Source organism: Paramormyrops kingsleyae, chromosome 9, assembly GCF_048594095.1.
Source record: "Paramormyrops kingsleyae isolate MSU_618 chromosome 9, PKINGS_0.4, whole genome shotgun sequence".
Taxonomy (NCBI): Eukaryota; Metazoa; Chordata; class Actinopteri; order Osteoglossiformes; family Mormyridae; genus Paramormyrops; species Paramormyrops kingsleyae.
This window is the reverse complement of record NC_132805.1, coordinates 37328619-37342526: the sequence shown is the minus strand read 5'-3', so window position 1 is coordinate 37342526 and position 13908 is coordinate 37328619. Positions and strand designations below refer to the sequence as shown.

General features: G+C 43.1%; 1 protein-coding gene across 2 annotated transcripts in view; it reads right to left on the bottom strand.

The window, feature by feature from the left end:
• Nucleotides 1–5505: 5505 nt before the first annotated feature.
• The window catches only part of LOC111851150 (protein FAM83H-like), a 24460-nt gene continuing 16057 nt past the window's right edge, over nucleotides 5506–13908 (bottom strand). For both annotated transcript variants that reach the window (XM_023825784.2, XM_023825783.2), the window contains 5 exons: nucleotides 13774–13908; nucleotides 13021–13185; nucleotides 12643–12767; nucleotides 8457–12393; nucleotides 5506–8201 (listed from right to left, as the gene is read on the bottom strand). The exon at nucleotides 13774–13908 is cut by the window's right edge and continues 355 nt beyond it. In XM_023825784.2, coding sequence (XP_023681552.2) covers nucleotides 8190–8201; nucleotides 8457–12393; nucleotides 12643–12767; nucleotides 13021–13185; nucleotides 13774–13908 — 4374 coding nt within the window. In that variant the 3' untranslated portion in view covers nucleotides 5506–8189. The remainder of the gene's footprint in view (nucleotides 8202–8456; nucleotides 12394–12642; nucleotides 12768–13020; nucleotides 13186–13773) is intronic.

The following is a 13908-nucleotide window of genomic DNA, read 5'->3' as shown; positions in this document are numbered from 1 at the left end:
AGCTTCATTCTTTCCCTGTTCCACCACAAATGGTTCAGTTCAAGAGCTGTGTGGTTAGCACAAGGAGTTCAATCAGTTGTTAAATGAGGGGAGACCCATAAATGCGTAGGGCTTCTGTCCTCCAGGACCGGAGTTTGGACATCCCTACCGAGCGCAAGAGTTATTCATTGGACAGCACGAATCACTAACTCCGGAGCACGAATTATTCCTTGGAGAGCATGTAGCCTATTACTAATTCGAGCGCACAAATACCTAGATTGAGAGCACGAATTATTAACTCGAGTGGACAAATTATTACGAGATAATATTTTTCTCTACCATAACACCTAAAGGCAGAAATATACTTGCTTTTAACTACGTACGTACAGCCGCGGTCCGTATCCTGCGTTCTTTGCGTCGGTTTTTGTGCACGTACTCAAAAATTAACGGAACGTATACGGAGATGCAATACCTGCGTAAATTATAGGGGGCAGTGTTGCGAGATCTGCACCTGTTGATTGAGCAAGTCCGCAATTATCATCATTTATATGACGTGAAAGAACCTCTTCATAGTAACAAAATAGCATGTAATAATACTTGGCAAGAGATTTCAAACATCTTCAATGTTAATTCGGAAATTTGTAAAAACAAGTGGCGACAAGTGCGAGACCGGTATGTTCGAGCGCGGAAAAAGTTAGCCGCGAAACGAAGCGGTGATCCTGCTGACCCGGTGTTTTGCCCAGCAATCATCCGCCGTCACACATTGCGATCAAAATAAAACTAAAATACCCCTTGTATTTGTAAAACTGGCTGCCGCTGTTTCGTGGTGCTCGTACCCTGACGTGTTTCCCATCGATTGATCCTAAACAATTGGGATAATTCCATAAAGACAAAAAATCCCCCTTAATGCTTTGCCATTTTGTTTGATCAGGGTATGCAACAAGCTTGTTTTTAACGATACCCATATTGCTTGGGACACTTCACTGACAATGCGTCCAACTGTGGCTGAGCCAAGCTTGTAACTGGCTGCAAGGGCTGTATAGCTCATCCCAGCTGCGAGAAACCGAAGGGTGACAGCCAGTCGCTGAGCGCTGCCTATTGGGTTACTGAGGATCTGATTGTGTTCAATATGAGGACGAATTCGACGGAGCAATTCGTCAAACACTTTAGGGGACATTCGGAAATATTCCCGGTGTTTTTCCTCGTCAATGTCTCTCAGCAAAACCAGAGAAAAGAATTCCCCATTTTGCTGACGAGATCTATTAATTGATCGAATGTACCATCTCTGCGATTTGCGTTTTCTTCTCTGGTGCCGTCTCAGTATAATGAAGATTAATATTTCTTCGACTGAAGACATGTTTGTTCGTAATAACAGATGACGATTTTAAAGATACAGGTATTCATTCATTTATTTGGTTTGCGGCCTCGACACTGACCCCTGGTGGTAAGTAGTACACACTACAGATTACAACACACAGTACGGACGCAAGTAGCCTATCATCACGAACGTTAACAACGCAACTGTGTACGGATACGCATACGTAGCTCACAGCAAGTGTATTTCTGCCTTAAGGCGCTCCGTACGCTTCACTGTGTATTGAGTATAATTTCTCAACAGCAGGTGGCGATGTTAGACTACGGTCTGCTGATCTTTAGAGAGGTGGAGCCATAAGCAGTAGAGAGAGTATGGCACATTGCACAAATTCAACAACTGCATACATTTCGAATAGACTTGACTTTATAATAGCTGTGAGGTTCTTATTGCTGAAAGCATTGTTTGGTTTTTTACAGATACAATGTGAAACACCCCAGCCAATGTTTGGTACTTTTGACTTATGATTATAATATAACCCCGTTTCCAAAAAAGTTGGGACGCTGTGTAAAACATGAACAAAAACAATGCAATGATTTGCAAATCATATAGACTCATACTTAATTTAAAATAGAAAAAACACAACATATCAAATATGAAATTGTGAAATTTTGTTTTATGACAAATATGTGCTCAATTTTAATTTGATGCCAGCAACACGTTGAGCAGTTGAAATCCTTTATCAGGCAAGAATGGGACAACATTTTACTTTCAAAACTCTAGTAACCCAGTTCCCAAACATTTATAGAGCGCTCTTAAAAGCAACACAGTGATAAACATGCCCCTGTCCCCTGTCCTAAACAGGGTTGCGGGGGGGTCTGTAGTCTATTCTGGAACCTACTAGCGCAGGGCTGTTCAACTCACTGTCCTCAAGGGCCAAGCCCTGCTGATTTTCCAGCCTTCCTTTACCTGTGAGCCGGGTGAGAAGCCTCTGACCAATCAGAATCAGTAATTATTAAACTAACTACCTGGGAGAACTGAAAACAAGGCCTGGATTTGTAATCGAGGGCCTGAGTTGAATAGCCCTGTACTAGTGTAAGGCAGGGAGCAACCCAGGACAGAGACCCATCACAGGGTACAGTCACACACCATTAACTCACACATGCACACCTATGGACAATTTGGCAAGTCCAACCTGTCTAGCATGTTTTTGGACTATGGGGGGAAACCAGAGTACTTGGAGGAAACCCCATGAAGACACAGAGAGAACATGCAACACACAAGAAACCCTGGTGGAGACTTGACCCCAGGACCCAGAACTGTGTGACAACAATATTAACCACTGCACCCCCATGTGACCCCCTGAGACAAACACTCATGTTCATATTGAGTGTTACTTTCTGTATTTCTGCTCTATCATGTAGCCCATATCTGATCAGTGCCTTTCTGATCATAAACACCAACCTCAGCCTAAGTGAGATGTTTGCAGATCCCTGTTATGATTTCTTTATAGGTTTCACAAAGAAACTTACCATAGTATGAGAAATACGACCAGCTGGCCGTTGTTTTTTTTATTTGGAAATTATGGCACTTAGTCTTGTGGAAATGCCTTCATAACCCACAGGCAACCCCCCACCCCCCCAGCTTGATAGTTGGTCCTGCCACCACTAGAACCTGTGATCTAATTACTCTAGTGTCAAGTGTTCAAATCCAAGGGATTTATATTGTACAGTGCTCACTCAGACCAGCTGAATGCTTGTCACTTTTTAAATACCACATTCTCATCATTTCTTTGTTTGGGTCGAGCTCCTCTTGCAGGGCTCATCTCACACAGGAAACCTGTTAAAGTGACATACTTAAAGAGCATATGACAAGCCTAATAAATCCAATAGCTAGAAAGTATGCCACCTATGAGACAGCAGACTTCCTTCACAGAAACAAAGGATTAACCCACATGTTTTGAAAAACTGCAAATTTAGTGCTTTGGGGGGAAAACCATGTTATTCAACATGTAGAAAGTGCTGGTTTTCAGACCTATTAATGGAACACCATCCACTTCCATTAAGTTGCTCAACATGACCTACATTCTGTCTCACCCTGTTCAGTAAGCACACCAAAGCCACCTGCAGATCCCTCCATCACATAGAAATAAATCTAACTCTAGTTACAACCCGTGCACATTTCCTCGGTGACGTAATCAGCTACCCCTCCACATCCCATCGTCAGAGTCCTTTGAAGCAACATCTCAAAACTAGCACATTCAATCCCTGACCTGCTGTCTATAGCTCAACACATTTCCTCTATTCTGCCAGAGCTGATTAATTTCAAATTTAAAGTATTAAAAAGTGTTTAAGATAACCTACTACTGTAGATAACCTCACTATGAATTTACCCCTTTCAATATTTAGAAGCATTTTAATAACTTCCCAAAATTAATGAATACTTCTCAAAATTTGCTATTTGCAGTGATAAAACACAACTAACCACATACTGGTTTAACAAATTATAGCTTAATCAGAAATTCACTGGAGAACCAGGAAACTGCATATGAAAGGAATGAAATCAGAAAACTTATGGGGACTTAAGGGACGCCAGTGTACCATCATTACAGGAAAAGCCAGTTTTTATCCAAACAGATGCATGGAAACCGTTACGAAAATAAATAGGTTGAAAGAGCAAAGATGCAGAAAAATATCTACTGGCAGTCTCAGTAATAGGAAAAGCACCAGAATCAATTAAAAAATCCTGTAACTGCAACAGCTCTGACAGGTTAGCGGAAAAGGAATGTAATTTTGGTATAATGCCATCCAAAGACACACCCATATTGCACAATCCAAACTTGTTAACAAGACACCACCTGTATGCTTAGAAGGGAGAAAAGGGGGATTGTACATTCACTGCGTACTTTATAAGGAACACTATACTAATACTGGGTGAGGTCATCAGGGCATGGATTCCAAAAGATGCTGGTAACATTCCTTTGGGATTTTGGTCTATGCCGACATGATTGCATCACACAGTCAGCTGCACATCCATGCTGCTAATCTCGTGTTCTATTGGATTCAGATGTGGTGACTGGCAAGGCCACCGTAGAACACTAAAATCATTGTCATAAAACCATAAAACCTTATTCATAAAACCAGTTTGAGATGACCTTTGTTTTGACGCGGTGCATTATCATGCTGGAAGTATTCCTGAGAGGATAGAACCATCGTGGCCATGGAGGGATGCACATGGTTAACAGCAATACTCACAATGGCTGGGACAGTCCAGCTTTGATCGACTGATATCAACAGGCCCAAAGTGTGCCACGGTAACATCCTCCACACTGTTACATCACCACCAGCCTGGGTTACTGACACAAGGCAGGTTGAATCCATGGATCCATGCTGTGACTCTACCATCCATGTTCCTCAGCAGAAATCGAGATTCATCAGATCAGGCTACATTTTTCTGGTCTCCACCTGTCCAGTGCTGGTGAGCCTGTGCCTACTCAGCTTTCTGTGTTTGGCTGAAAGGAGTGGAACCTGACAGTCTTCTGCTGTTGTAGATCATCTGCCTTCAAGGTTGGACGAGTTACGCATCCAGAGATGGTTTTTGTTCATCACAATTGTACAGGCTGGTTATCTGAGTATACTTTCTAGATTTCACACTCTACTAACAATTACAGATTCTTGAGACTAGCACCATCACTGACTGCTGGATCAAGATCGGCAGTACTTTTAGAATAACTAAGGAACTAATAACCAACATAAGAACCATGATCGAAAAACAGCAAAAACACTTAACACACTAAAAACTGCTTCCACGTCCTCCAGTCCAGCCGTGCTGGCATAGTGTAAACACCAAACTATGATGTTTTTTTAAATGTTTGATCCCAGAACATCTCTCCATAATACAACGCTTGACACTACTGACATAATACAAATTACAAGAAAACAATCAATCTATTTACCATATTGGACAATTTCTTGAATCCCACTCTTGCAATTTATGACATACACACAAGCACACATTCCCTATTCACACAGTGAAATGTACATTTTTCCATTGTGTTATAAAATTTAGTTGCTAAATTGTCTTATGTACTTCAGTCATTTCGTGTATATCTTTAATTAAAAAAAGGTGAAGCAATGAAGAAAGCAATAAACTATTTTTAAACTGCACCCTGAACTAACCCGGTTATCCAAAGTCACAGGATATTAAGTCTGTAATCATAATAGATATTCTTTTATTTATATAATGCTTTTCTAATATTCAAGGATGCTTTACATAATCAGAACAAAAGAAAAATAGACAGTCACATAACAGCATACAAGTATATAAATGAGCAAAAATACAAGCAGGAGTGTATAGAGGGTAAAGAATAACAAGGTAAAACAAAAGTTACACAAATGGGGGGGCATGAGCATGTGAAATTAGCAGCTCAAGAGAGAGGAGGCACTGAGTGAAAAGGCGTGACTTTGGCAGAGACTTCAGGGATTAAATAGACCAAGTGTCCCAGCCACTCTGAAGAAGTAAGTTCCAAACTGTAGGAGCATCACACTGGGAATGAAAGACAAGTCTGTGGATATGAACAGAATCTAAACCAGAGTTTGTGAGAACAGCAGTTATTTAAATCCAACGGAACAATGTCAGAGGCAGGCGATCTGGTTAACTGGGTGAGGAACTGGGGGTGAAATATCAAAGAAACAAGTTTTAGACATGTGCTGTAGGCAGGGGCTAACTGGCACGATGGGTAAAGAGATGGGGGGTAGGGGTAAGGAGATGGGGGGTATGGGTAAGGAGATGGGGGGTAGGGGTAAGGAGATGGGGGGTAGGGGTAAAGAGATGGGGGGTATGGGTAAGGAGATGGGGGGTAGGGGTAAGGAGATGGGGGGTATGGGTAAGGAGATGGGGGTAGGGGTAAGGAGATGGGGGGTAGGGGTAAGGAGATGGGGGGTAGGGGTAAGGAGATGGGGGGTAGGGGGACACTGGTATCGCAGTTTTAATAACTAAAAAAAATATGAAAAGAAATTGCATAGATGATCAGAGGCAGCATTTACAAGGGACCGGAGTCTACAGCTAACATTCTTAATACAGAAGGACAGTGGGATGAGAAGGCAGCATTCAAGGCAGTTCTGTCTCCATGCAAACCTGCAGTAAAGACCTAAGGCCTTATTATAATCAAACATCTGCAAGCAGCTGGTGTGTGAAACTAAAGAATCATTTTCCTACCAAAAAAGTTCATAACGGACAAGCAATACTCAAAGCTAACCCTTTATTAGAATATTTGGCCCTTAATAATCGTGACAAATAATGAGCCCCCTGCTTTGGCACTGCGAAAATAACATTTCCACAATCTATTACAAAGAAAACCCCATACAGAACATTAAAAACATTTTAAAAGTCAATCTAAATAGGTTCATTGCTTTTTGATAGTGTTTCCTTGAACAGAATGACAAACCGTTTTTTCCCTCTGAGAGAACATTAATTTAAAAAGTGCATTTTACAGAAGGCACTGCGGCAAAGGTCATACGGCGACTGGAACCTCAGGGGCGAATTAATTGTTTTGTCAGACGCCGTGCTCCATTACTCCATGGTGCTTAAAACGCCAGTCAGGTCTCCGTGTCACTAGCAGGTTATTAGTATCAGCTTAAACATCAGTCCCGCTCTGGAGCCGCCCTGCAGATTTGAGATTCGTTCTTGACATTATTAATATAATTATGTAACCCACAGTGTTGAAGGGCAGGTTATCTGTCCAAATAGCATTGGACTTTGACACTGCCATGCGTAAATCATATTGCACTCATTCAGAAACATAACAACAATAATATTACTTCTGCTAACATGGCACCATTGCCTCAAACCACAGCAATACGAGTGTCTTTCATTTCAATGTATTAGCGGAGTCTGTGTGCTGTTGATCATCCATCCACCCGTTTTCTGTAACCGCTTGTCCTGTTCAGAGTTGCGGGGGGTCTGGAGCCTATCCTGGAGGCTATGGGTGCAAGAATCCGGGATGGGGCGCAAACCCATCGCAGGGCACACTAACATACACCAGTCACTCACACATGCACACCTATGGGCAATCTGGTAACTCCAATTAATCTCTGCATTTGTTTTTGGACTGAGGGGGGAAACCAGAGTACCCAGAAGAAACCCCATAACGTCATGGGAAGAACATGCAAACGCCACACACATGGAGCCAAGGTGGAGACTCGAACCCTGGTCCGAGAGGTGTGAGGGAACAGTGCTGAGCACTGCGCCTCCATGTCCCCCTGCTGATGAAGATGTTCTGCGTTTACCTGCATATGTGCTGAATCTCTGCCTTGAAGGGCTTAAGGCACATGGGAGGTTTAATGTAAACAATGACTATTGGTGATATGAACTGCATTGCACTTTGTGGCCCATAAAAATCACACAGACATTGGTTTAAATAAACAAAAACCCTTAGGTGCTACGCACAGAATTACCCTGCTTGAAAGGTGTGGGGAACAGCTGTGGTCCCTAACTAAGGCTATGGCCCGGCGTTTGCCTGGTATGGAGTCCAAACTGAGGATTCTGAGTGACTATCTGAGGTTGCTCATGCAGGTGTACCTGCCTGTATGTATGTACATCCATTATCTGCTTGCTCCCCACAGATGGGGCCACACACCATATGCCAACAGTCATGTCCACAATGAAACCTACACATAATACATATATTATGGATGCAGTCAGATAGTTCTTGACATATAGTTGCGGCAGAAGCAGTCACATTCCAAAACCTAATGCAATCCAGCAAGATGCACAAAAATGTGTGTGCAATACATGTTTCAAAGTCGTACTTCTGGTCGCAAGATCCACAGCAGAAGACTGTTAGATCTTTTGTGAAGCACCAGTTGTCTTTCCCCACCCTCTGCTTTGTCATCCAAGGTCACGATCCCATCTGTTTAAAATACAGAATAAGAGTCAACAGAAGACAGTCATACTCCGCAAATACATGCATAGACTTATACACAAATAACTCCATGCTAGATGTTTTCAGATAGGAGAAATAAACCCTGAGAATCAGCAGATATGAGAGCCAGAGATTTTTACTATATCCTGCATTATACTGCAGTTCTGTTTTGAACCTAGAACTCTTCAGGGGCCCCTGTGTTCTCCTTCACAGAGCACCTAACTTTTTATTACTGCAGAGTACCTCAAAGCGACTGTAGACCTTCTTCTCTTTGCGCATGCTCTCCATCCTCTTCAAAAGGACCTCTCTGTCCTGAGGGTTAGCCCTGTTGTGCTGGACGTGACTTGTGCTCTGCCCAGCTGCCACACTTTCCGGGGCCTTGTCTGCACCGTGCGCGTTCTCACCTTCTTTGGCATCATCCGTAATGGGGGCAGCTTGCTTAGCCAGCTCCATCCTGCTTTGGCTGTTTGCAGAGATCCGTTCTAGTATGACCTTGGTGTCATCCCGGAGGTTACTGCTATACAGAATGCTTGTGGTGGCAGCCTGGTAACGGGACTGACTGTTTCTTGAGGATGTTAAAACATGTGCACTTTGGTTGACATCCTCCCCTTTGCTCTGAGCTGTCCCAGGTACATCAACACTGCTCTCAGGCATGGAGACGTGCTCTGCTTCACTGGCTAACTGCTCTGATTTTTCAGTGCCAGTGATTACAGTTGTTACATTTTCAGTTACAGGTTTAGCATCACCTTCTCTTCCCTTCACTTTCTGAACTTGACTGTCAAGGTGGTCATGGACCTCAAAATCCTGCTTACTATCTCCAGTGAGGGGGACGGTGTCGGGAGATGAGCCAGACCCTTGACTCTTGTCTAATGCCTTACTTGGCTCACAAAAGAAAATGTTGCTGGCATTGTGATGGCGTGACTTCATTAGCTGAGTCTTCTGTGTATCAGTAGCATCTCGCAAAAGCTCCTCATTGCAAGACAAAGCAGAAGCAGTAGTAGATGTTGACATGAATGCTCTCAAAGTGTCCTGTTCACCTAAAACGCTAGGTTGCTGTTTGACTGCTGGCTCCTTCTTGACCATCTCAGCTATGCGGTTAAGCTCTTGCTGACTTGCATTCTTTATGTCTTGCTCCAGATGATCAAGTGTCAAAGGTTCTGGGACCAGTGGAACCACAGCTTGACTCTGAGAGACTTCAGAAATTGAAATATTAGGTTTTGACCCAGTTACTGAGATCTCAGGCTTAATGCCTAAACTATCTGCTGAAGCTTCAGAAGGGTCTGTAGTATTTAAAGAAGGTTTAGCGACTGACTCAGATGCGATTTTGGAGGCCTTTCGCTTAGCAGCTAATTCTTTAAAATACAGGAACCTAGTCTCTGGATCATTCATGTTCATAAACCCTTCTGTCATCTTAGCTGGTTCTTCTTGCACAATTTTACGTTTCTCCTTTGAATGTTCATTTACAGAATCCATTAATTTTATGTGTTCCTCAGAATGACTGGTAGTGCCAGACTCTACATGTGTTGTTAAGGAATTATAAGTTAGTGTCTGGGACTGATCTATATTTCTAACAGGAGGTTCTGGGTTTTTTGGCTCAAACCTATTTTCAGTTTTTGAAACCTTTCGCTTAGCAGCCAATTCTTTAAAATATTTGAACCTAGTCTCAGGATCATTCATATTTATGAATGAGGTTGTGCTTTCTGAAACTTTGTGGGAGCCTTCGGTGGTCTTAGCTGGTTCCTCCAGCACAGTCTTGTGTTGTTCCGTTGTATGTTCATTTGCAGAATCCATTGGTATTCTGTGTTCCTTTGAGACACTTGTGGTGCCAGACCCTACATGTGTTGTTGAGGAATTCTTAGTTGCTATCTGGGACAGATCTGTATTTCTGACAGGAGGTTCTGGATTTTTTGTTTCAGACTTATTTTCAGTTTTTGAAACCTTTCGCTTAGCAGCCAATTCTTTAAAATATTTGAACCTAGTCTCTGGATCATTCATATTTATGAATGAGATTGTGCTTTCTGCAACTTTGTGGGAGCCTTCTGTCGTCTTAGCTGGTTCCTCCAGCACAGTCTTGTGTTGTTCCGTTGTATGTCCATTTGCAGAATCCATTGGTATTTTGTGTTCCTTTGAAACACTTGTGGTGCCAGACCCTACATGTGTTGTTGAGGAATTCTTAAATAGTGTCTGGGACAGATCTGTATTTTTGACAGGAGGTTCTGGGTTTTTCGCTTCACACTTATTTTCAGTTTTCGAAGACTTTCGCTTAGCAGCTAATTCTTTAAAATATTTTAACCTAGCCTCTGGATCATTCATATTTATGAATGAGGTTAATCCATGTAAGGGTCTGGATGTCTCCCCTGCTGTTATCTCTGTTTTTTCTTGAGGTCCAACATTGGCCTGATTGTCTTGTCCTGGATCCATGGATATGTCCTTGTTTTCTGAAATATTAGTACAGTCTGGCATCTCTATAAATTTAAGTGAAGTTTCAGATGAGGCTTTATAAAGGTTCATTTTCTCCACAGAAATATTAGTACACTCATCCGTTTTATTTATTGAGGTTGAAGAAGCATTCTGCACAGTCCTCTGCTTGTGAATGCTCCAATCATAGGGCTCTCTTGGCATAAATCTCCTCTTCCCCAAAATCTCAGCAACCACAGTGGATGTTTTCAGTGGATCAGTTTCCTTTTCTTCAACAGGGTTTTCATTATGCTTCAGTTCTGTAGCAGATTTCATCTCTGTGGAAAAGTGCTGTTCCAACTGGGAAGAGCTGAAGATCAAAGAAGATCGTAGTCTGGAGCTTCTCAGGACAGAAAGATTGGCCCTGTTCCGAAAAGATTCATGCCTTATGATCTCTCCAGGTTTCCTGAGCTCCACCTCCTCAGCTTTGTCTCCCCCAGTGATGGATGCTGACCCTGAATCTGAATCTGACGCGACTTCTGCTGTCTCTGTTGTTCTTTGAGAGTCTGCCCCATAGTAAGGCTGGTTTTCAGATCCTTTAAGCACTGGCTTACCGAAGCGTGGGAGCAGATTTGGCCTTATTGTGGGAATCTGTGGACGGTCTCTGGCACTAAACTTGGAATGTTCAGCGTCTAGACCATACGATTCTTCCTCCGATTGATGTACTGGTTCGTCAAAGGCATCGGGACCAAGGGGTTCTGGCATACCCTCATCTGTGGCATCCTCTAAAGCACTGAGGTATGAGCTGATCCTCCACTTACGCAGCCCTTGTTTAACACTGGGGTCTCGCGGCTGGTGATCCTGATTGGATTTAACAAAGAGCTGCTTATGATCAGGTGGATGTGACTGAACAGGTGAGCTCTGGCAAGGATATGGCTGGCCAAGGCTTGGCCGCTTTGTGCTTGATTGGCCACAGTGGCCCTCAACAAGAGTTGGTTTTGGTTCATAACTGTGCCTGATCTCCCTAGATGAGTCAGAGGATACATAATCCAACACACGATTATAACCATCAGGCGGCTCTAACTCAGGCTGGTATTCATACTGCTCAGAATACTGATCTGCATAGGGATGTTCATGGGTCTGTAGCTTATTGTACATGCCATGTCCCAAACCAGAGCCTCCACTTTGGCGGTAGTGCTGCTCCCTCTGGTAGCTGTTAAGGGACTCCACATCCTCAGGTTGGTATCTGATACGACGCTTCATAATTTGCCGTGAGGAGGAATAGCTCTCCTGGTTCCCTTCTGCATAGCAATGCCTCTTGTAAGTGTTCATCTCCATCTGCCTGGCGGCCATTACGGACCGGTCATAGCCCATAAAAGATCGCTCCATCCTCAACTGCTGAGAGGAGTATTTATTACTGTAGACCTGCTGTGTCTCAGGGTCTTGAAAACCACGGAAGTGGTCCTTCCTCCTAAGAAGTGGCATATTGTGTTCCATCTCCATATGGTCCTCCAAGGGACAGCCCAGCAGTTCAGAAAAGTGGGGGCTCTCTATGTGCAGAAACTCTCTGGAGTTTCTCATTTGCATGGGATTGGGGTTCATAAACTGCCTGACACCATAGTTGCTTTTCTCAGGTACTGGAACAGGCACCAGGGAATTCTCAATGACCAGTGGCTCAGATTGAGCATAAAGAATCCGGAATTCCTCATCAAATGTGATGACCAGTTCCCCGAGAAACAGGTGTGCAATGCAGCGGTGAATCTTCTCAAACGTCCACATGAAGCTGTGAGAACAGAGTGGTTGGATAAGTAAATATGAAATATTTTGGTTAAATAGAGGCTGAAAGCTAGAGATTCCATGAGATGATATTGACTATAACATGAGTACAGGACATATTCCCCTGTACTAGACTGTAGTAACAGTACATATTATTACTGTTACTTCCTGACAGTCACTTATATTGCAAACACTGATACCCGTTTATACTCCACCTAAATCAACATGTAGCTATCAGCAGATGGCTAAATCTTACCTGTAGTTCCCACTAAGCACAGCTTTGCAATCCACCATCAGGAAGCGATCCATCATTTGGCCCTTGAAGGACTTTCCTGTGCAGCAGAAGTAGGTGCTTCCTGACACAGTTCTCACCCGCATTGACTGCAAGACCAACACACAGGGTTAGCAGATCTTATGTTGGGGGCAAAACAAATTTTTCTGTGCCACACATATCTGAGATTCACTCTAATATACACTTAATATATTTAAAACTTCTTAATCTTTTTCACTATTTCAAAGGTAGCAGAATATAGAATAATTAAATTAATAAAAATGAAGAAACACGCCTTTTTGGTTAATTGGTCAGCATTTGACATCACACACTTCTTGCTTCTGCTCAAAGAACCGGCTTCACCTGAACCATCTCCAAGTTGACTCTGCAGTTGGTGACCATGGTGGAGAAGTAGTGAGCATTCTGCTCATCCAGCAGTATGTAGACGACCACGCGGCGCGCGGCGGCAGCCAGCAGGTCAGCGAATATGTCGACGTCTGTGAACATGTCCATCACCACGGCGATCACCTGCAGGAAGCACATCAGCACAAACCAGACATTTAAAGGCTGTCTTTATCTTTGGTCATAAACATTTCTAAACATTTTATACATTGAATAATATAGTTTCTATAATATATGTCAAGCATTAAGATTAATTCAGACAACACATTATAACAGGAATGTGACGAAGGGTCGGGTCCGATAGTCAAATTGTGTTCTGATGCAGTTTACTGCTGTACAAAAAAAATGCAGGATTAAGAGCACTCTGGCTGTATTTGCAATTATCAAATGCTTCAGAAACACATTTCCTAATTATAAAGCATTTACGTTTTTATTTATTTTAAAAATGCTTTTGTCCAAGAGTGTGGTGCGGATCAGAGAGCATGGTTACTTTGGTCAGCCACTGTCCCCGGAGCAACTGGGAACAATGGTAATGTGATTTCTCTGTCAGCTGTGGGGTTTGACCTCATGACCTTCTGCAGAGCTACACATTGCCCAACTCACTGATGAAACACAATTCTGCCTCAACAAACCCCATCTAATTTCGGTACATGCCAGCGTAAACAGGAGTGTAAAACTTTCATTCCAAGTTGACCTGTATGAGAACTGACTCACCTGCTGGGCACCTCTGATGAGTCGGCGGACCTGCTCCTTGATGCTGGGCATCTCCGGATCTGAGGGGTTGACCAATGTGGTGACCTCTGTGGGGCCAATGAAGCCCTGGTTCATCGGCCAGCCCAGGTCCAGGCA